Raw genomic sequence first — 20,675 nt, 5'->3', positions numbered from 1 at the left:
TGTAGTAGGTCACACTGAAAGAACGCGAACACAGTCGGGGGAAGCTGGCACTTCCGTAAATCTCTTGCCGATTGTATTGCGCTTGCCGGCTTTGATGTAAAACCAGAAGTGAACTATAAAGACATGTACGCCGACAAACCGCTCTACCTAGGTATCACTAGCGTCCCAGTGACAGCGTCCTGCAAGATAACGTCCTGGTAGCTCTCTGCCACGATGTATACCAGCCCGAGTTGACAAACATGTGCAGTAGGCAATCTCCTACGTGCGTGGCCTCATCTCATGGGCCACAGCACTTGATATGCACTTCACTGCGTGCGGAGCCACTACACAGTGGCTAACTACCAGCACATGCTGTCATAGCTCAACTACAGAGCTTTACTCACTGTATTGCGTGGTCGTGGTTGGGCTTTCATGCCGTCACCCACTACATTATCACTACATTGCGTTGCACCATGTCTTCGCGAGCTAGAATTTTCAAATTAGTTACAAACTGCTTCATCGTTGGATGAGGCCTGAATATTTTGTTTAGTTCACGGTGGAAGTGCTCCAAGGGATTATTGGTTCGACTAACGATATCCCTTACGATATCCCGCTATATTCGATATATTCGACTAACTATATCCCGCCTCATGCCGTATACGTTCCAGAACGTAGGTGGATATGCATCCATCCAGGTGCGCTGAAAATATCCCCAAAATGTTCGCCATTTGCGTTGAGAATAGACCAATTTCTTGGCTTCACATGTTTGGCGTATGGGTTATTTGATAACGGAAGTGGTAACACAACGGCACCTGGTCACCTTGAGCGATATACTGCTCTTTTTCCTGAGATGCGCAGGCCAATGAATACACTTTGTGAAAGTGGCGATTTGGATGCAAAGAGTGCGACGGCTCTTTGGGTAGCAATGCTGGCCCGCCAGAATCAGCAACTTCCAACAACAAGTGGTAAGCGTGTTGTAGTTATGGACTCGTATTATACGCGGCATTCTTTTGCGAAGCACATCCTGCAGATAACGTCGGGCGAAATTCGTGTGGTTGGTACGTGCTGATCGAACTATGTGAATAAATGGTCGAAAGCTACAGTTGAATCTGCTGTCGTTGCTTTGGATGGTGCCGACCACGGGTCTTGGAAATTGGTTGCAGCTATTGAGCCCGTGGACAACGTGAAGGAAGCTGAAAAGGCACACAAGCAGAATCAAAAGCACTTGAAGAAGTCTGAAAAGACCCCATTTGTACCGCAGCTGCAACGTTCGCCACACGCAGGATACATCGTTTTTCGTGACAAGAGAGTTGTGCTATTTTACACGAACGACTTAGCCGTCACCCCATTAGAGGATATTCTGGATGGTAGCGCGCCAGAGGCCCAGGCATGCTGTCGTGGTATCAGCTTCGTGCAGCGATGGACGGGAACAAAGGTATTTCGACGGTCTAATGTCCGTGCTCCGACTCACGTCGCTATCTACAACAAGTTCATGAACGATGTTGATAGATTTGACCAGATGCGTAGCACCAACCCAACGCGACGTCGGGGAAAACGCTTACATATGAGCATATTCACCTGGCTGCTCGATTTAGCAATTCACAACGCCTTCACGCTTTCCCAAACGTTTTCGGATGGCAATGGGACTGGGAAGAGTATACGGTCTGCAAAAGAGGAAATTGTTGCTGCACTCGTGTCTGCTTAGCGCCAGCATATGCAAGTTCTAAGACAGCGAGCTACTCACCGTCAGCCTATTGAGGAAGTCATCGGTAGTGATTCTTCACAGCATATGTTGACTCGCAGTCGAGGCAAGCTTCTTTGTATGCTGTTGTAGTAGGCGGCAGGTGTTGTGCCGGACGAGCATGGTGACGCGGGTGACGCGTAGTGAGTCGGCTCTGGATGGTGGCGACTGTGAAGACTACCTCGAGGCAGACGTTGAAGTACCTCGAGGCGGGATTTGAGCGCACGCTGGAAGTCTACGTATACGGAGAGAGAGGAGGTTGAGCGAGGAGCAGTGAGCTCACTTAGCTTTTTGACGAAGCGCGAGGACTTCGAGACCAGCGAGGAACTCGGGACGACTTGGAGTGCTGCGGTGAGTGATTGGCGTTGGTGCGCACGGCGAGACTCCACGTGGTACGGGGTTCGAGCTGAAGTTCGCGGCCGACACAGTGAGGGGCGAGGCGGAGAGTGGCAAGGAGACGAGCGAGTGAGCTACTGGGCTCTGGACGGCGTGGAGCGACTGCACTGTCGGACTGAGGAAGCGGAGCCTACAGCGACGGTGGGAGCAGCGCACTGCGTGGGAAAAGGAGGTGGTAGTGTGAGCGAGCGGAGTCTAGTGATTGAGAGTGTGTGAGAGTGAAGAGTGTTGAGAGGGAGGAGATTGAGCGAAGAGCGGAGTTGGTCGAGCAGTTAGTGTGGTAATAAAGTAGGATCTAAGGCCGTGTGGAGTGCCGAAGATCCGGCGCAGTGACTGAGTGAGTCACTGTCGGCCAGTGAAAGTGTTTGTGTGCCCCATTGAAGCGGGAACGACGGACGCAGTGGGGCTATACGATTTGCCTAACGAGCCAGGCAAGATAAGTGGCCCAGTTACACTGTGCTCGATAAGAGGTGGAAAGAACCGTGTCAAGTACGCATGTACGCGATGCGGACGTGGATATCATGTTGAGTGTTTCATGGCTGTTCATTACAAACACATGATGACCGAAAACACAGCAGTGGTGGAGGTCCTGGAGGCCGTCATTCTTACCACCAGCGGAATGCCATTGACTAAAACCAGACACAGGAACAACGCCAGCATCATAATGTCCTCCGAGATTGAATTGCCAGCATTAGTTCGAAGTAGGCCACAAGCCAGGCAAAATAAAAGGCCACGGCTTAGTCCAGCAGTTTAGATAACTGCCAAATTATACATCGCCTCACCTCCTGTTCGTTCAGTCGTACCACCTCGCCCTGATCTCGCGCATCACGCACTCGGGCACCCGAACATTCGTGTCTTCACGAGACTTCCGAACTTGAGATAGACGTACATCTGACAGACTGCCATCCGAATCTTCTTCATTGGTGCTGTACCCGAGTTATCTCTCACCCGGTCTCCTTGTGCTACTAGTAGCTCTTGTAGCGAAGCCCAGTCACATGGCGTTCCGCCACAGATGCCGCAGATGTCCCCGCTGCTGCTGCTACTGCTGTCGCTGGATTCACTGTCACTATCACCGCTCATTAAAAAATGTCTTCCCCCCTCTGCATCAAGATATCACCTCCACGTGGTGCCGTGGTGGAATCTGATTTGATAATCTACCAGTAGTGGGCGAAATGATTGGTCGATTAGAAAGCCCTGTTTGGGACTCTAAAAACCGCTCAGGTCTTAAAGGGTTAAGACTAGGATGAATCGGTTACAAAACGACCATGAATAGCACTTACAGTGACCGGATGTGTTGCTATTAATAGGCATGACCTAGATCAATTGATTACGTGATCTACGCTATGCATGCGTGACCAATTCAGCACTTTTGAGCGTGACCAGATGTCAAAATTGACTTGTTTTATGGGATTCGAAGACAGCGACATGTTGTACATATAATAATCAGGAAGGATGGCGCTTCTTGATCCTCCTCTGTCTCGAACACTGTCTTTTGGCGGGCTTCCAGAGCCTAACAGACAGGTGCGTTCTATATGGTAGTGGTGTTCCTGCTATTTGGTGCAGCAGTAATTATACCAGCTTGGAGATGATGGCACACCCACGGCAATTGACTGTTGGCTGCTGGTTACTGCAACCGCTTGTTTTTATTCACGACAGTGTCGACGTCAGCTATGACGGAGTTTAATCCAGAAGGCAATACACAAGTATACATAATAGTGGGATAAAAGCACGAATTTATTTGTAGTTGAAAAAAAAGGAAAGTCAAGGGTTGTAGGCTTCTTAACGAGTGCCGGTCACTATTGAATCATCATACCGAAGACTCTGATTTGAGTCTGAACCCTTCAACATGAATCACAGTCATGGACTTAAGGGGCAACCCCATGGACTCTGAGCGTACTACAGCTGCCACATTCTCTGCGCTACACATCCACGCGGCCTTAACATTGGCTTTCGCCCATCGATAAATGTTCGCGCAGTCCTCGTTTGTCACTTAGACTTCGACTTGTCGGTGGTGTTCGACTTCGCTTCCTTCGACGACTTAGCCTTCGATTCCGTCTTGTTTTCTGTCTCGACTGACCACAAAATCCTTCTTACCATCGTTGTCGTCAACACTAGGTGTAGCAACCTCGTAGCCAAAAGTATTCAAGTTGCCACAGTCGTAATCATAGAGTAGCCATAGCCGTTGCTAGGACATTGAGCGAGTAGGAGTCAGGTGGTTCTCATAGTTGTATCACCATCAAGCCCTGAATGGCACAATACTTAGAAAACTGATCCATTCACTTGGATATTCTCGTACTGGTATTACGTTCAAAAATCGCTTCAGATACATAGCATTTTCCACTCTCGCTTAATTCAGATCTAGTATTTTGCGAATCTCATAGACACTTTCGCGGAAGTGACTCATTCCTTACTATACAACTTAAAGTGCATTTAAAATATGCTAACTGACTTGGAATCAACCGGGAGGTCTTGAATACCATTTTATTGGTGCGTCGGGTCGGCCACGTCGACATTTCCTTCGTTGCCATTTGCTCTTTCGTCAGCTGTGCCGTCGATACGAGCCGCCTCTTGCACAAAGTTCAGCAGCCGCTGTTCGAGACCGGCGAACGGCAGCTCATCAATAGTCTTGACCGTGAACGCGTTCTCGTAATAAATATCCTTGCCGTAGCAGCGCTTGAATTGCGGGAAATACCGCCCACCATTGGCTCCACGAACGTCATACTCTTCCAGATCCACTTCGCCCATACGGAAATCTTGAATATGGGCCCAAACTTTTTCACGATTCTCACTCGAAAGTTTCTCCTGATTGCGGTGCAAGAAGACAATTTCTCGCTCCGGATCGTGCTGTACCATCGTGACACCACAGAAAATATTCTGATCGGGTAGTTTAAGACCCGCTGAGCCAGGTGGGGTCTCGATCATGTAGAAGGAACTAGCCGTTTTCAGCCACGCAAAGCGGAACAAATCCTTGTCTCCCCAAACAAGACGAAGACGCTCAAAGATGCTTGGGTTAAATGCGTAATACATCAAGACGTTGAGCGCCTTCTGGTGCATACTGCGGTCAATAAGCACCTGACCGGATTCCTGTTCGAACATGTCGACAGGCTGCAAATCGAAGACCTCCCACACGAAACTGGTGGGCTGGATATTGAAAATGGTCTTCTTTGACCGCCAGAAATCTGGCCAGAAAATGGCTCCGTCTTTCTGGAATTCTGGCGTGTCAAACAGATACGTGGGGTCCCGTACTGCAAAATTATCGGCGTCAAGGAGCAGAATCTGGTTAAAGGCGCTGTAAAAAACCGCGTACGTCTTGGTGTAGAATCTCGAAGCTCGAGGATCTCTGATTTCCCGCATGTAAGCTCCATACCGTCCCGTTAGCTCACTTAAAAGTGGGTGGGACGGGTTGGTTTCGGAGCGTTTGTACCACAATTCAACGGGTAAAGTGCAGCCCATACTTCTCAGCGAACGTACCGAGGCGTACACACTTTGTAACATTTTCTCGTACACCACCAAGACGATTCCTCGTTTGTACGACGAGGGCGGGGTTGTAACAATAGACGACTCTTTTCTTAATTGCGGGATATCCCTCACTGGAGCCGTCGTGCGTGACAGTTCGACGCCTCGACGGATCTTGTCGACCATGTCGCCATCTGCCACTTTCGGCTTCTCGTTCGCTGCCGCTGCGGCAATCAGTTGGTCCTCTACTAGCTGCTTTCGACAAGTTTCCATTGAGAATGTCTTGTCGTGTACATATTCCGAGGCTTTACGTCCATAACCCAAGAAAGTTGCAAACTCGTCGCATTTGAATGCAACATCCGGACGCAACGAGTTGCAGTGCATTTTCATGACTTGATGCACTTCTCCCGTTGTTTTATGCCGGATTTCGCAGTATCCGCTCTCTCCGTTGTGAACTGTGGCGTTGCAGGCTCTGTCATTGGCTGGATCGTCTCCTCCATTGGGTGAGCAGTCACGTTGCGCTTTCCAGCCAACACACTCAAAGTTACGCAGGTTATCCACTGCGTTATCGTCCTCTGCTGGCTGCTGCATCAGTTCCAATTGGCCTCGAGCGTCGTGGTTGTTCGTGCCGTGAAGACTGCGCACTGCTAAGCGTTGCAACTGCAGATCGCGCTGCTGGATGAGCGACGCCACGCAGATGAGCCCCAGTGCGCAGCTCATGACAAGGAGGAAGAAGAAGGCGAACATCTTGTTGTGTTGCATGCGACTACCACTGCACAGCCCCTTGGGCTGCTTGGAGTCCTGCACCGGCATGGATAAACTCTCCGCTTTTTGCATGGCAAATTGTTTTTCTTTTTGTATCTGAGCTTTAGACACAAGCGACTCCGGCCTACAGGAGCAAACGGCGAGTGGCAAATGGAGTGGAAATTCCACCTCTGCACTATTTCTGCACTCTCGTGCGTCACTGTGGGTGAAGTTTAACGCGAATTTGACCAATGGCGACACAGAGATGAACATCTTTCGACCAATGATATTGTGGATGCACACGTTGCTTCAGTTTTTTACCAGCTGTTTTATGATCTGGATGTGGCTGCTTGGTTCGAAAAGCTACTGACCGGTCTATGCTTTTAGTATTTGCGAAAATGACTTGGCAAATTATTGTCACTGGCAAATTTCGCAGTGCTTCTTGAGTGCTTGTCTCCATTGTGCCACACGTTGTTGCTGTTGTACATTGCTGCCAGGGTGGGTGGGTCCCAAGAATTCGTCTCCACCAATTCTATCGTCGACAATAGTTCCGGTTGAGTGTGGACAGGTGTCGGCGTCGCAGCCACAGGTACTCCGGCTTGGCGGCCAGCTGGAGATTCGCGTCTCACGACGATCGCTCGTGCTATCATTTGTGGCACTCCAGCCTGAAATTCAGGTCGTTCCCAACCACCACGCTGTTTGGAGACGCCAAGCCATCAGCGTGCAAATCATTGCCAGGATTCGCCGTGGTGTCGTGATTCGATCGAACTTCGATCGATTCGTGACACACAAGTTGTGAGCGGGGCACATCGTGGCCTACAATGTCGATCCGGAGGTGACGATCATGCGCTACGTGTCAACTGGTTCCACTAATTTCACGTGAAAAAGCACCCAGCCATCGATTCCACTACTACGGAGGTACGATTCATAATGGACACTACGCATTAACACACAACCGGGAATAAAGGATTCCCTCATCTGGATGCCAATTCGGCAAAGGTTGCAAATCGATATGCTTACCAAACGCAAGGACCAGCATGCTCTATAAGACTCTACGCAAGTCCTCGAGCAATTTCTACATAACGTCAGGTTTAGAATATCCAGGCGTGGTTGACCGACAACTCGACACGAATTATTGCGCCGTTTTACAAGAGCACGAATGCTGACAGGCCCACTCTGGTCACCACTTCAGAACTTGCCTGCTGTCAGCGTCCTCGTCGAAAAATCTGGACTCCTCTGTAGATTTTTTTTCCCCCTAATAAAAGCTTTTATGCTATTTGTCTCGACTGCAGGCGAGTAATGGCGCACTATGGATTTTCCTACTCCTTCTATGACTCGGCGTACGTTAATTAACGCTCACTGTTTGTTGGTTTCTTCGGTCTGTTCCTCATCCTTCTCTTCATACCCAGCAAGTCGAAGCACTTCTGCGCCAGCCGCAGCAAACCGCAAGAGATCGTCCTCAAGGTTCTCAAAGGGAAAGGCACTCATCGGCTTAAGTGTGAAGAGTTTCTCGTAGTGCACATCTTTGCCAAAGCAGCGCTTGAATTGCGGGAACACTTTGCCGCCATTAGCACCACGCACGTAGTAGTCCGACAGTGCAGACGTGCGTTTGTACTGCTGGATATGCGTCCACAGAATCCGATTATTCGAGTACGTCAGCTTTTCAGTGTTACGATGAAGGAAAATCACCCGCCCGCTCGGGTCGTGCTGTACCATAGTCACGCCGCAGAACAGATCGTAGTCCGGATGTTTCGTTCCAGCCGAGCCCGGCGGTCGTGGCGTCATGTGGAACGTGCTCTTGGACTTGAGCCACGCGAACCGGAACAGATCTTTGTCGCCCCACACAAGCCGCAACTCCTCGTGTGCTCGAGGCAAAGAGAAGCCGTAGTACATGAGCACATTGAGCGCCTTGTAGTGCATCCGGCGGTTGATCATCACCTGGCCACTTTCCTGTTCAAACATATCTACGTACTCCAGTCCAAAAAAGTCCCATACGTAGCTGTTCTTATGGATGTTGAAAATGGTGTTGCCAGGTTTCCAAAAATCCGGCCAGAAGATGGCGCCTGTGTCCACGAACTCCTGTGTGTCGAATAAATAGTTGGGGTCGCGCACGGCAAAGTTGTCGGCGTCCAGTAGCAGCACGTTGTCGAAAGCGCTGTAGAAGATGGCGTACAATTTCGTATAGAAATGAGTTGCCAGCGGGTCTTCGATCACGCGCAGATACACGCCAAACTCGTCCACCATGAGCCGCAACAGCGGATGTTGCACGTTGGTTTCCGACGTCTTGTACCACATTTCAATGGGCAACGTGCACCCCAAGGCACGCAGCGAGCGCACGCTGACATACGCTCCGAGCAGCAGCTTCTCATATATGACAAACACTACGCCGCGGTCGAATGACAATTCCAGTTGCCCAACACTCTCGTTTTTCAACCCGTCATCGCCAAGTGGGACGGGCGTGTTTGACAGCTTATTGGTCGCCCGGAAAGCCTCTTGGGCTTGAGTATACGAGAAGTTGGGGTCGTGTTCGTAGTCAGTTGACAGGATACTGTAGCTCAACAGACTCTGGAACATATCGCACTTGAACTGCACGCCTGGGCGCAAGGAATCGCAGTGCATCTCCAGCACGCGATTCAGCTCGCCTGTGCGTGTATTACGCACCTCGCAGTAGCCGGACACGCCGTTGGAGACCAATTCCGAGCAGTTCTTGTCGTTCTCAAACTCGCGGTCCCCCGTTGGCGTGCAGTTGGTCGTTTGTCTCCAGCCGACGCACTCGTAGTCGCCCAGATTGCTCAGTTCCTGCTTCGTTACCAAGTTCTTCACTTTGGTCTCGTCCACAGACGTGAACATGTGCGAAAGACGCTTAAGTTTGGCCAATACCTGGTTCTCCTTCCACACGGCAAAGAGGCCGCGCTGGGTGCTGTCTCCGCCGCTCACTTCGTTGTTAGAAATACTCCCGTCCTGCACCATGCGCCCCAGCGTCACGAGACACACCATGCAGATCACAAAGGCGACGATAAATAGCGCCCACAGCAGGTTCCACGTGCGTCGCTCCGTCAGTAAGACGCCCTTCCTCTTGCCTGGCGATGGCTCCTTCTCGTCGCCGCTGCGGTTGCGACTGCCGCGCCTTACGAACGGCTTCTTGCGTGGCGCATGACGGCCACTCGCACCGCCCACGTAGATGGGCAACGGCGTGCCCTTACGCCCGGCACCGTGCTCCGGCATCGACTAGACGCGTTGACCTCGAGCTACTTTGAAGGGCGATTACGAGCGATTTACGCGTCGTTGGGGAGGAATTCTTGCACGTGCAGATAGAGGAGAGGGCGCTGAAGAAACACAGACTGGGTTCAGTCCGTGACTCGGTGTCGGAGAGCTGAGGTGGGCGGCGGACAAAAGGCGATGGCCAAGATGACGCTCGTCGATTTCTCGAAGGGGGTGGGTCGCTTGAGGCTATTGAGTTGCACGAAGAGGAGTTGTGTTGCAGTAAGGATTGAGTTGCGTAAATTCAACGTGTGATTGGCTGGAAAATGGAAACGTTTTCATGATGATTAAAACAGCGATTCATTCTGCATCTATTGTTTTTTTCATTCGCTGGATGTTTTTATTAGAAAACATTGTTACTTTTTGTGAAGAAAGTAATATAGGTGTATACTACACTTTTTCTGGATCAAATTGACATCAACACGAAAACAAAAAACAGGAGAGCAAGGAAAATGTCGCCGACAAGCCTAAGGACAAGTGAGGAATCCGAAGCGTGCGTGAAAAGGGTCGTAAAACGATGTAAGCCTGCGATGAATGTGTTGCATAAAGAAAGTGGCAGCTGCAGTAATACAAAGTCAATGGATGTGACTCACAACAACATGCAGTTGATGTTGAAATATGGCAGCATGGAAATTTCTTATATGCCCGTTGCTGATGCCAAAAAGTCAAGAATGAGCCAGTTATGATACATAAGCTTTGAGTAAATGAAGTAGAGCCGTGATCTTTCCATCCGTGCCGAGCCAATCCAGTTATTCGTCACAGCTTTGATAGTAAGCCTGGTTCGAGAGCACGTGCATCTAACTCCGCTGTTTTTAGTGAAGAATTGATAGATAATCATCGTCAATGTTGCTGGAGTCGAGCAAACATTACACTATTAGATAATCGAGAGATGGTAAAGGAGGTGAAGTTGGAAATAAACGACTTGAACTGAGTTATCAAGTGGCATAAACACGCTTTGGGTGTCCTGGTTACCACCGCTATCATACGTTGCCTAGCAATCGTAAGAACTTAGCACAGCAGCAGCACCCCAGCCACAATCACCACCAAAGCCGCGATCGAACTAATAGCCTGAATACTGGCACCAGAAGTTGTCGACACATCCGACGCCGGAGTATCGCCGGCTGCAGCACTAGCACTAGCACTAGCACCAGCACTCACTTCGGTCTTGTCGTTTTTGTTATCACCGGTACTGGCCGTCGGGATTGAAGTCGTAGCGGTGGCTGCATCAGTCGTTGAAACTGTATCACTGCTGTTGCCGTCGTTACTGTTGTTACTCACAGTAGGCGCAGCGGTGGTTGTGCTCGGGGTTGTTGTGGTCGTACTGGTTGAGGCCGTCACTGAGCTCGGAGACGTCGTCGAGTGAGACGTGGACACCACCTTACCCCCGCACGTCTCCACCATACCCTGCACCACTTCCTTGTAGTTCTGACCGTACGGACCACCGAACGTGCAGTCCGGCAAGGTGTCGACATAATCGGACACAGCGTCGTGGCACGTGGAGTCGCAGGTCCAGACGCCTCCGCTGGAGAGGTAGGCTGCCCAGCTGGCACAGTTGGTTTGGAGCGTCTGCACGGCAGCAGCGACTTTGGAGTAGTTGTCTGCGTCACAGTTCGTGGCGTTGGCTTGTCCGTGGAGTGCGAGCGTGGAGGTGACTGTGACGAGAAGAATCGAGGATCGGATGGAGACCATGGTGTTTTGGGGAAATGGAAGTTTTGTTTCGCTGACGTAGTTCGTTGGTTGTGGTGCTGCTGAGAAGGCAAATTGAATTGTGTGATGAGGTCGACATCCTTCGTGCGCTTAGTCCGTAGACAACAGCAACGAAACCATACGATGTCTACTGCGTTTACCACTTATTGCACTTTGCTGCTATACAAATGCTGCAACTATCGGGCTTGGACTTTCGACTTTGGGTGCTAACACTACGTCAAATCCCCTGGTTGGCAGATTTTTTGTTGATTCATTCTCGAGAGCAGGAATGTTATACGAGGTTAAAGCAATGAGCACCACCAGATCATGTCCATTTTATCGTCTACATGAATTTCCCGCCCTTTGAATGAAAGTCTCAAGGATAAAGTGTTGATGCTCGCCGAGAGATACGATATGGAGGAAGATTTGACTTGAATCAAGATATTAATATGCTTTTATAAGTTAGACCACAAGTTGTGGCAACAAGCTGTGGCGATTTGCTTAGGCGAATCAGCAAAAAGATTGTGCTCTCCATGAGTCAAATGGGTACGCTACGTGGGGCTGTCTGCACTTCTTGTGTTGATCAAACTTGATTGAAGCTGGTGATTCGTCTCTCAGCTGCAGATTTGTCGTTTGTCCCATGGTTCTAAAAGTTTGGCAAACTCCCCTGAACGCCACAAAGATCACCTTTTGGGGTGAAGTGATCAATGAGTCAAATCACAGGCAATCATCGCTAGATATTACACCGCAGTAATACCTTGTCTGCCTCCTGCAGCTAGTTAACATGTAATGTCGGGTGTCGCTAGCAACGAACTAAATTGGCACCATTATCGCGTTCTAGCTTGTTGAACTATCCATAATCAACCCCCATAAATGAGCGTGCTTGCTATTTTTTTTTTTTAGTATTTGAGCGTTCTCCATTCGTTCTTACTTAGCATCATCACGTGGCACAGACATCCGGTGTTACAACACGAACAACAAAAACTATATCTATCACCTGGCCGTCATCTACAATACTCCATTCCTGTTCTGGAGGATGAAATATCCCTCAAAGCCACACAATTCAATTTGCCTTCTCAGCAGCAACATAACCAACGAACTACGTCAACTGAAACAAAACTTCCATTTCCCCAAAACACCATGGTCTCCACTCGATCCTCGATTCTTCTCGTCACAGTCACCTCCATGCTCGCACTCCACGGACAAGCCAACGCCACGAACTGTGACGCAGACAACTACTCCACAGTCGCCGCTGCCGTGCAGACGCTTCACGCCAACTGTGCCAGTTGGGCTGCCTACCTCTCCAGCGGAGGCGTCTGGACCTGCGACTCCACGTGCCACGACGCTGTGTCCGATCTGGTCGACACCTTGCCGGACTGCACGTTCGGTGGTCCGTATGGTCAGAACTATAAGGAAGTAGTGCAGGGTATGGTGGAGACGTGCGGGGGTAAGGTGGCGTCCACGTCCGACTCGACGACGTCTTCGAGCTCCGCCACGGCCTCAAGCGCAAGTACACTGGTCATCAGCACGACTACTGCCGTGGCGCTGGTCGCGTTGCGTACCTTGTTATAACTCCAGAATACACGTATTCACAGATCAGTGTTTCGCATGCTTAATCGAAGGATTAACTTCAGATGGGTCAACAAACGTTATCATCGTTGGTGTATTTTGTGAAGTGCCTTTCTCACTCCACGCAGAGTATTACGTTCGGTCGCCCGCAGTCCGACTCACTCAAGAGAACCAGCGACCTGCAGCCTCGGTGGCTGGTAAGGGCGGCACAATATTGAAGCCTTTCAGTAGGACGGTCTTTTCGTCGGTGAACGCCTGCATGACACTCGTGTCATTACAGACCACCGCAAGCTTGCCCTCCCAATGGCTCGTGACTAGGAACTTCTGGAGTGTTCGGAGTGCCACCTGAGCACCTTTCACGCAAGGGACGCCCAGGTTGCCTGTCGAGATAGACACCATCGCGATGCACTGGAGGTTTTCATCCACCGCACAGTTGAGAACGCTTGTGTACGTTTGAGATAGCAGCTCATAGCAATTGACCGTGCCGACACTGGGGCCAACACAATGGATAAGCTTTTCCACACCAGTGTCGAAGCCAGGAGTGACGACTGCAGAGCCTACCGGGAGCCATCCAGCTCCGTTAGCGAGTCCTTCACGGAAAGATTGCTCGCTGACGAACCGGTCAAGACCATGTCCAGCCCGACGGAACACCACACTCGCAGCTCCGATATGAGGGTTCACTAGGTATGAGCTCGTTGGAAACGCGATTCCGTCCAGAGGAGTGTCGTTAATGTTGTTTATACGTCCAACATCCCCCTCCACGATAGTCACCGTATCGTCAAAGCGCTTCCAATCATCAAGAGACTGCATGAATTCGTCCAATTCAACACACGCAAGCTTCCTATTGCCAACCGACCAGCTACGACTTTGTGTGGAGCAGCGCTCAACTCGAAGCGCTGGGTCTCGCAGACCACCAAAGTGCAGCTCGGACAATTTCGCCCAGAGTTCAGAGTCTTGTAGATATTCACGAAGTTTAGTCGTTGCTTGAATGATGTTGACGAAAGCGCTGATACTCGACGCATCCAAGTAATAGAGAATCGAGTGAGCGACCCCCTCCACAGCCCAAACTTCCGTACCAGCGGATACAGACGACGTGACAGTGTTACTAGCTGGAGTCATAATCGCGAGTTGGAGATTCGTTGAATGGACTTTGAATTGAGACCAAAAGTATTCGTGAACCCAATTATTAGGGTGACCTTCACTCTAGTACGCTAACTGCAATTCGAAACAGTAAAAAGTAACGAAAAAGTAAATAAATGTTACGCATCTGTAAAATATTAATAAAAGTACTAGCAAGTATGGAAAATTAACTCTTCGAATCTACCGTCGCTAATGGGAGCTGAGAGGCCGTTAAAGTCTGTCCATTGACGAGCCGAACGTGCAGCGTCCGTCAGTTGGGGTCCTGGGTCTCACCGATCCTTTTTGTTACGTCGAGCATGTACCCATACTCCAACGTGTTGGTACAGTCAAGTTTGACGCTGGTTCCGTTTAGGGTGTCTGCAACAGGGGGTAAGTATTTCTGGTACTTGCCTTGATGCCAGGTTGTTACGGCTAGAATTGTTGGGCTCTCGAGGACGAAGCTGTCGAGCCAAACGATTGTTTCGAGCCACAAATGACGGGACTCGATACCCCAGCCGTTGCTGTTCTTCGGCAAGTACCAAGCGTACATGATCGCCCACTTGTCAGTGAACCGTTTAGCTCGGCCGTATACCTGGGATTCAACACTGGGTCCATTGCAGCTCTTACTGTCAGGACCGGAAGATGCTAAATCGTCTCCTGTATTTCCATCTTTATCCACCACAGGATACGGAAAACAGCCCCCATTTGTGTGAACTACCTGTACCTGTTCAGGTGTGTACTGCGCCGCCCATTGCGTGCTTGTTCTGTATATTGGCGATCTGCTTCGCAGGCAAGCAACAACCTCTTATACGGCTATTTAACAAAAGGAGTTTGGTACATCCGAAACCTCTATTCACAGAAGATGCCGGCGTTCAATAGACCCTGATATATGAGTAGCAATAATCTTCATTTGGAAAGATGCAAAGAAGAACACGTAAAGTGCCGTCGACCCTGTCAACGACATTGTTGATCTCGAATTTTAGTGCTTTAATGGCAATCAAAAGTGATGGTATTAACGATTTTTTGCATCTCGAGCCTTAGCATACCAGTTTGCAGCTATGTCCCAGGAGTGCGTTTTTCTATAGGATGGAAAGCGACAACAACTTGCTACTGTAGTTTCAATGAACAAGACCAAAAGCGACAATCGAAAAAGGAATCAACACGACGTCTTGTTTACACTAGAAGAAACGAGGCATTATCTTCCATTGAAACGAATTCACATGATGCTTGTTCTGGACTTCACACTCTTGTCGCCGATAGGTCGGCCTAGTATTCGGCACCTCATTCCTACTTGGGCTTCGACCTGTAGATCTGAATCAACTTGTTCAGTTTCTTTTGGTACTTCTTCATCACGTCCGGGCTTAAACGGCTAAAGTATCCAATGTCGTTCATGGCTTTCTCGACATCAATTCCAAGTTTTTTTTATCCAAAGCGTTAAGGCGCTCAGGAGGGATGTCCTTGATACCTCTTTCTTCGGATTCAGCGGATGTGGTGTAATGGGTCCTCAGAAGACGACGGTCGGCATAATTGGAGTCGGCAAGGGCTTCGCTGGTAACCAGGAATGTAGCCGCTATCGTTACGAAAACGAAAGATAGACGCATGGGTCTGCCGACCGGAGAGAGTCTTAGGAGCTGGAGCACAAATTGGGAAATGACATTTGAATCAAGCACACAATGCTGACACCTCGCAGTGCGGTACACACACGCCCAAGAATGCGTACCAACGACGGTGCGATAAATCGTTTACGATCACCATCCTGTAAGTTGTCGTCAGAATCGGATCAGTCCTTGCGTACATCCATCCATCTTGTACTTTGATCGGTTGTCATATCATACATGCAGTACCTAGCAAATACTGATGTCGCTGCGCGGCGGTACGTAATCACTCAGGCATATTCACAGAATGAATCTACCAAGTACTGATTTCGCTCCGTTGCGGTACGTAAACACTGGAACACAATCACAGTATGAGCCTCATAGTTTAGCATTTATCATCGTCGGGACACAACAAGTTGCTACAGAAAGATAACTTCCACAGCCATGCATCTGGGCTATGCTCTTCTACTAGTAGTCACGACATTCCTCGCCTGTGTCAGTGCCTCCCTGACATCTGATCTCCCAACAGTGTTTCAGCCTATTGCAGATGAGGTGAACGCTTTCTCCTCATCCAGACTGCTACGGTCGCATGAAGAGCGAGGAATTCCGGTCTCCACAATTGGGAATATTAAGAGCAAGTTCATGCCGTCGACAATCTCGGAGAAAACACTGCGCGGTTGGCTAAATGGAAGGGAAAAAGCAGACGATGTGTTCGTTTGGCTGAGTCTGGGCCGCGGAAAGGGTGAATTATTCAACAAGCGGAAATTTGGTACGTGGGTCAAGTACGTCGATGATTTAACCAAGCAGCATCCTGGAAGTGGAATCTCGACGATCTCAAAGTTAACGTCTTACTACGGCGACGAACACTTGTCACAAATGATCATCACCGCACAGAAGAACCCAAAAACCCAGGATTTAGCTGCTGATCTGCAGGCTAGGCAACTTCAGTACTGGCTGGATAACAAAAAGGCACCAGCGAAAGTCTTCAAGCTGCTGGAGCTGAACAAGGCGGGTGGCAATTTGGTTGACAATCCTCAAGTCTCCGCTTGGCTAAGTTATGTGGCTGATTTCGAGACGAAATTCCCAAAGCAATCGGAAAAAGCCATTCCGATGTTAACGCGTCGCTTCGGCGATGAAGCGGTGTCGAAGGCTTTGCTTAAGGCAAAGCAAACTCCCGGTACTGCGAGTATCGCGGATAAACTGCACGGTGAGCAAATCCAGCGTTGGCTGGATACTGCAACGTCTCCTAAAGATGTTTTCAAGTTCCTGACACTCAATAAGGCAGGTGAACAACTTCTCGAAAACCCGCAGTTTGCAACTTGGCTAACGTACGTGGACGATTTCAATACGAAAAATCCACCGATATCGAGAATTTCGGTCGTGGCGAGTTCCTACGGCGATGAAGCACTCTCAAAGCTCCTGCGTGAGGCGAAGCAGGTACCAAGGACAGCAAATATCGCCAATAAACTAGACGGAGAGCTAATCCAGCATTGGACGGACACTAAAACGCTCCCTAAAACCATGTTCAAGCTCCTGGAACTCAACAGGGCAGGTGATAAACTGTTAGAAAACTCACAGTTTGCAACATGGCTAACCTATGTGGACGATTTCTACTCGAGAAATCCTCGGAATCCGAGAGTTTCGATCATGACGAGTTACTACGGCGACGAAGCGTTGACACGTCTGCTAATTAAAGCAATGCAGACTCCAAGTGAAGCAAATATCGCTACTAAACTCCACGAAGAGCAGCTTCAGAGTTGGATATATAGTCGGAAGCTGCCTGGAGATGTCTACAAGCTCTTATCGCTGGACAAGGCAGGTGAAAAACTGTTTGATCACCCACAGTTCATGAAGTGGGTGAAATACGTGGAAGATCTTAACAAGGTACATCCCGACAAGAAAACGACTTTAATGTCGGTTTTGGCTAAGCAGTACGACAGTGAAGGGTTGGTAAAACTGCTGCAATCGGCGAAGAATAACCCCAGCTGGGCGAAACTGGTACAGCAACTGGAGACAGAGCAGAAGTGGATGGCGAAAGGAACGCCCAACGACTATTTCAAGCAACTCAAACTCGATAAGGTGGGAAAAGATGTGCTGAGCAACCCGCAACTCAAGACCTGGCTCAACTACGTGAAGGAGTACAACGCAGCGAACCCTAAATATCAGGCCACACTGATTGGGACATTGGCGGCGAATTATGGAGAAATGAAACTGGTAAAAATGCTCGATGAAGCGATGAAGGTGAAAGATACGGCGAGTGCTGCCAAGAAACTACAGAGCGAGTTATTCCAGCGCTGGATACAACTAAACTGGACTCCGGAGTACATCTTTGCCAAGGTGCTCCGTCTTGACCAAGATGGAAATAAGCTCTTTAGAAATCCGCTGGTGACCACGTGGGGAAAATATTTAATTGCTTTTAATCGGGATAATTACGGCAAGGAAACGACGATATGGAGGATGTTGGCGGCTACGGGTATAGACCCCGACGACTTGAGACCTGTGGCTGACAAAGCTCCAGAACAGTTTTTCGCTATGATGGGACTCACCGATAAGGGACACAACTTACTGATAAGCCCTGAATTCGCCAAATGGATTCACTACCTCGATGACTTCTACGACGAGCTGCGTAATTCGCGTAAAACCATGATGACGACATTACGCAACCACTACGATGACAAATCGTTGGTAAATATGATCACATCAGCCTCGAAGGTCTCAAAAACGAAGGATATTGCTAAAATCGTGGAGTTCGAGCTGTTTAAAACCTGGCATGACATCTCTTATAAGACGACGGACGAAATCTTCACGATCCTCAACCTTGACCGAGCAGGATCATCACTATTCACCGGTCCTTGGTTGGACACGTGGATTCGGTACATGATTATGTTTGACGAAGGATATTTCCGCGATCGCATGCCCAAGATGCTTTTGAAATACTACGACGAGAATGATCTGTCACAGATGATCAAAACGGCAAAGAGCAATCCAAACACAGAAAAACTGGCCTCGGAGATCGAGGATGTGCTAAACCTTTACAAGAAATGATTGCAATCTAAACGTACTCCGCAAGATAAATCAATAACAGACTGATTTCCCTGTTTGTACTACGTAAGTAGTAGGGACAGCCCAATTGGGATTAATTCGGAACCTCCTTGGTGTGGACGCCTTGATTTTTGTGCATACAAATTTCTAATGAATGACCTTTTAAAATAGTTATTTTTTGTGTCGATATTTTAAGGCTTACTATTTCACGCAGGCAAAATCACTGATATTTCTAACATGATAACCAACAATTGCATTATAATTCAATTTTTCTTTTAAAAAAAAAACTCAACAGTGCCGTGCTTTCGCCGGTAACAGCTCTGGATTTTAACTTTAAAGTGTTATAATAAATCATTTCTTAGTCCCTTTTTGGGAGAACGAGATTATATTGCTCCTTATCTCGCGGTATTCACAGGTCAAATCTAGAGCGAATATTTATGGAAAAACGCCGATTTCCATTGCCAATTGCCCGGCAAGGATATTGGCAATATCAGCAGTTGCCATCTTAATGTAAGAATACAGAGATAGCCTCAACGCATCATATGCACGCCAGTATTCGCGGTGTAATGGGCATAAAATCACACCCCAGGCATTACAAGCTAATTCTAAACATTGTTTTTTTAAATAGTTAAACAAACTAGCGAGATCGCTGCGCCGCTTTGAGGAACAGCCCACTCGCACCGGCTTGTATCTGATGTAGTAATAGTTACTAGTACCATTTTTTAGAATGTCGTACTTATCTCCTCCTGAATTCAATCATAATTGCCTCGATACTGATGTTAAGTGATAAGTGATGTTATGCATTCAATCAGAAATCCAGACGAAACGGACAGACATACGGACTTTAATTTTATTGTTTAGGATTCAAGCGCTCTTTTAAAACGACAGGACCCGAAAACCATCGTAGCTTACTCAGGCAAGGCTGTTTCTCGTCGCATATACTACGCCCGCTGCAGCATCTGCGTGTGATGTGTACGACTAGAGCTCTTGGCGTCCGCAACGCGAACGTGGTTAATTGGGTTAGTGTAGGTCGACCCAGACTCCGTGCTATATATCTTGGCACAATTATCTTGTAACTGACCAAAGCAATGAACAAATTGTTGAAACACTGTGCACAGCCTTCATTATAGTGTGTACTCTCGACATTTGTTATACTCGTCTAAAGTGAATGCTTACCAGCACTATAATAGCCCTCATTGAGAAGTCCTGCAGCTAACTATACCAACACGGTCATTATCTCTCGCTCTGCCCGCAATATGCAAGGCTGTCTTGCAATATGCTGGCTGGCAATGTCCTGGACGAATATATAATCTCCACCACGCCGAACAACTTCGTGAGCACCATCGACATGGACACTACTGTCACTAGAGATGGCATCTCGACAAACCGTGCGTTCGTAATGGAACGGAGTTCCGTGATTTTGTTTTTGAAACACATAGTTTCGTGCAATCCTCTCAAAGAAACTTTTAATTTTGCTCAATCACTTTCGAAGTTTTCAGCCCATATGCTGCTTCATAGTTCTGACTATTTGACTGTAAACGTCGTGTGCATCATGGCATCAGCGCTGCAAGTGTTTGCAGTGGAAGGCATCACCCGCTCCATCTTCTTTTATCTGGATCTGTCGAGTCTCGACTTCTTGTTGCACGTGTTCCAAGCGACGTCGGAGCTGCAGGGATATCTGCAGGACAGTGCGCTGTGGACGGAATTGTCAATTCTGCACTTCAAAGGCCAGCGTGACTTAGAGCTGCGGTTCTTGGCACTACCAACGCGAGATCGAGGCTGGGAGTGGACAGTCAGAGAGCGCACATGTGTGGAGCTACAGGAATTTCTCCAGTCCATGGACGAGCGGACGCAGTTCGACGGGACTGTCAAAATTCTGGAAGGTGACATTGGCTACATAAACGGCATCGACAGGCAACCTTTAGACGGTATCGCGTTCCCCACCAATTCGCACTTAACCAACCACTATGTGGGCGCAGCTCAAGCTGTGTTTCGTCGTGCAGGTCGTGGCCTGACTGACCATGTGAACGATCCTTCCTTTCGTGGTCGACGCCCCACGGGCTCCGCTGTGGCCACTCCAGCATTTG

At 48.9% G+C, this 20,675-nt stretch overlaps 10 protein-coding genes across 10 annotated transcripts; 5 read left to right on the top strand and 5 right to left on the bottom strand.

Annotated features, from left to right (window-relative positions):
- Nucleotides 1-841: 841 nt before the first annotated feature.
- Nucleotides 842-1,684, top strand: PPTG_03279 (hypothetical protein; the record flags this gene model as incomplete). The annotated part of the gene is made up of 2 exons (XM_008895956.1): nt 842-1,037; nt 1,083-1,684. The coding sequence occupies 2 exons, from the start codon at nt 842-844 to the stop codon at nt 1,682-1,684; spliced, it is 798 nt and encodes a 265-aa protein (XP_008894204.1).
- Nucleotides 1,685-1,841: 157 nt separating this feature from the next.
- On the top strand, nt 1,842-2,501 carry PPTG_03278 (hypothetical protein; the record flags this gene model as incomplete). Its single annotated transcript, XM_008895955.1, has 2 exons — nt 1,842-1,919; nt 2,021-2,501. 2 exons carry the CDS (start codon nt 1,842-1,844, stop codon nt 2,330-2,332), a joined length of 390 nt encoding a protein of 129 aa, XP_008894203.1. The 3' UTR covers nt 2,333-2,501.
- Nucleotides 2,502-2,941: 440 nt separating this feature from the next.
- PPTG_21258 (hypothetical protein) lies at nt 2,942-3,196 on the bottom strand (the record flags this gene model as incomplete). The annotated part of the gene is made up of 1 exon (XM_008896511.1): nt 2,942-3,196. One exon carries the CDS (start codon nt 3,194-3,196, stop codon nt 2,942-2,944), a length of 255 nt encoding a protein of 84 aa, XP_008894759.1.
- Nucleotides 3,197-4,384: 1,188 nt separating this feature from the next.
- PPTG_03277 (hypothetical protein) lies at nt 4,385-6,595 on the bottom strand. The gene has a single exon (XM_008895954.1). The coding sequence runs from the start codon at nt 6,587-6,589 to the stop codon at nt 4,598-4,600; it is 1,992 nt and encodes a 663-aa protein (XP_008894202.1). The 5' UTR covers nt 6,590-6,595; the 3' UTR covers nt 4,385-4,597.
- Nucleotides 6,596-7,293: 698 nt separating this feature from the next.
- PPTG_03276 (hypothetical protein) lies at nt 7,294-9,779 on the bottom strand. The gene has a single exon (XM_008895953.1). It carries the CDS (start codon nt 9,539-9,541, stop codon nt 7,673-7,675), a length of 1,869 nt encoding a protein of 622 aa, XP_008894201.1. The 5' UTR covers nt 9,542-9,779; the 3' UTR covers nt 7,294-7,672.
- Nucleotides 9,780-10,585: 806 nt separating this feature from the next.
- Nucleotides 10,586-11,266, bottom strand: PPTG_03275 (hypothetical protein; the record flags this gene model as incomplete). Its single annotated transcript, XM_008895952.1, has 1 exon — nt 10,586-11,266. One exon carries the CDS (start codon nt 11,264-11,266, stop codon nt 10,586-10,588), a length of 681 nt encoding a protein of 226 aa, XP_008894200.1.
- Nucleotides 11,267-12,403: 1,137 nt separating this feature from the next.
- On the top strand, nt 12,404-12,835 carry PPTG_03274 (hypothetical protein; the record flags this gene model as incomplete). The annotated part of the gene is made up of 1 exon (XM_008895951.1): nt 12,404-12,835. One exon carries the CDS (start codon nt 12,404-12,406, stop codon nt 12,833-12,835), a length of 432 nt encoding a protein of 143 aa, XP_008894199.1.
- Nucleotides 12,818-13,951, bottom strand: PPTG_03273 (hypothetical protein; the record flags this gene model as incomplete). The annotated part of the gene is made up of 1 exon (XM_008895950.1): nt 12,818-13,951. One exon carries the CDS (start codon nt 13,949-13,951, stop codon nt 12,995-12,997), a length of 957 nt encoding a protein of 318 aa, XP_008894198.1. The 3' UTR covers nt 12,818-12,994.
- Nucleotides 13,952-15,990: 2,039 nt separating this feature from the next.
- Nucleotides 15,991-18,591, top strand: PPTG_03272 (hypothetical protein; the record flags this gene model as incomplete). Its single annotated transcript, XM_008895949.1, has 1 exon — nt 15,991-18,591. One exon carries the CDS (start codon nt 15,991-15,993, stop codon nt 18,589-18,591), a length of 2,601 nt encoding a protein of 866 aa, XP_008894197.1.
- A 1,501-nt stretch (nt 18,592-20,092) lies between these two features.
- Nucleotides 20,093-20,607, top strand: PPTG_03271 (hypothetical protein; the record flags this gene model as incomplete). Its single annotated transcript, XM_008895948.1, has 2 exons — nt 20,093-20,523; nt 20,592-20,607. 2 exons carry the CDS (start codon nt 20,093-20,095, stop codon nt 20,605-20,607), a joined length of 447 nt encoding a protein of 148 aa, XP_008894196.1.
- Between the last annotated feature and the right edge of the window lie 68 nt (nt 20,608-20,675).

This window comes from Phytophthora parasitica (assembly GCF_000247585.1).
Source record: "Phytophthora parasitica INRA-310 unplaced genomic scaffold supercont2.4, whole genome shotgun sequence".
Lineage (NCBI taxonomy): Eukaryota > Oomycota > Peronosporomycetes > Peronosporales > Peronosporaceae > Phytophthora > Phytophthora nicotianae.
The sequence above is the reverse complement of the archived record's forward strand: the minus strand, read 5'-3'. Positions and strand labels throughout refer to the sequence as shown.

Coding starts and splice junctions, on each gene's coding strand:
- PPTG_03277 (XM_008895954.1), bottom strand. CDS start 6,589: ATGTTCATCTCTGTGTCGCCATTGGTCAAATTCGCGTTAAACTTCACC.
- PPTG_03276 (XM_008895953.1), bottom strand. CDS start 9,541: ATGCCGGAGCACGGTGCCGGGCGTAAGGGCACGCCGTTGCCCATCTAC.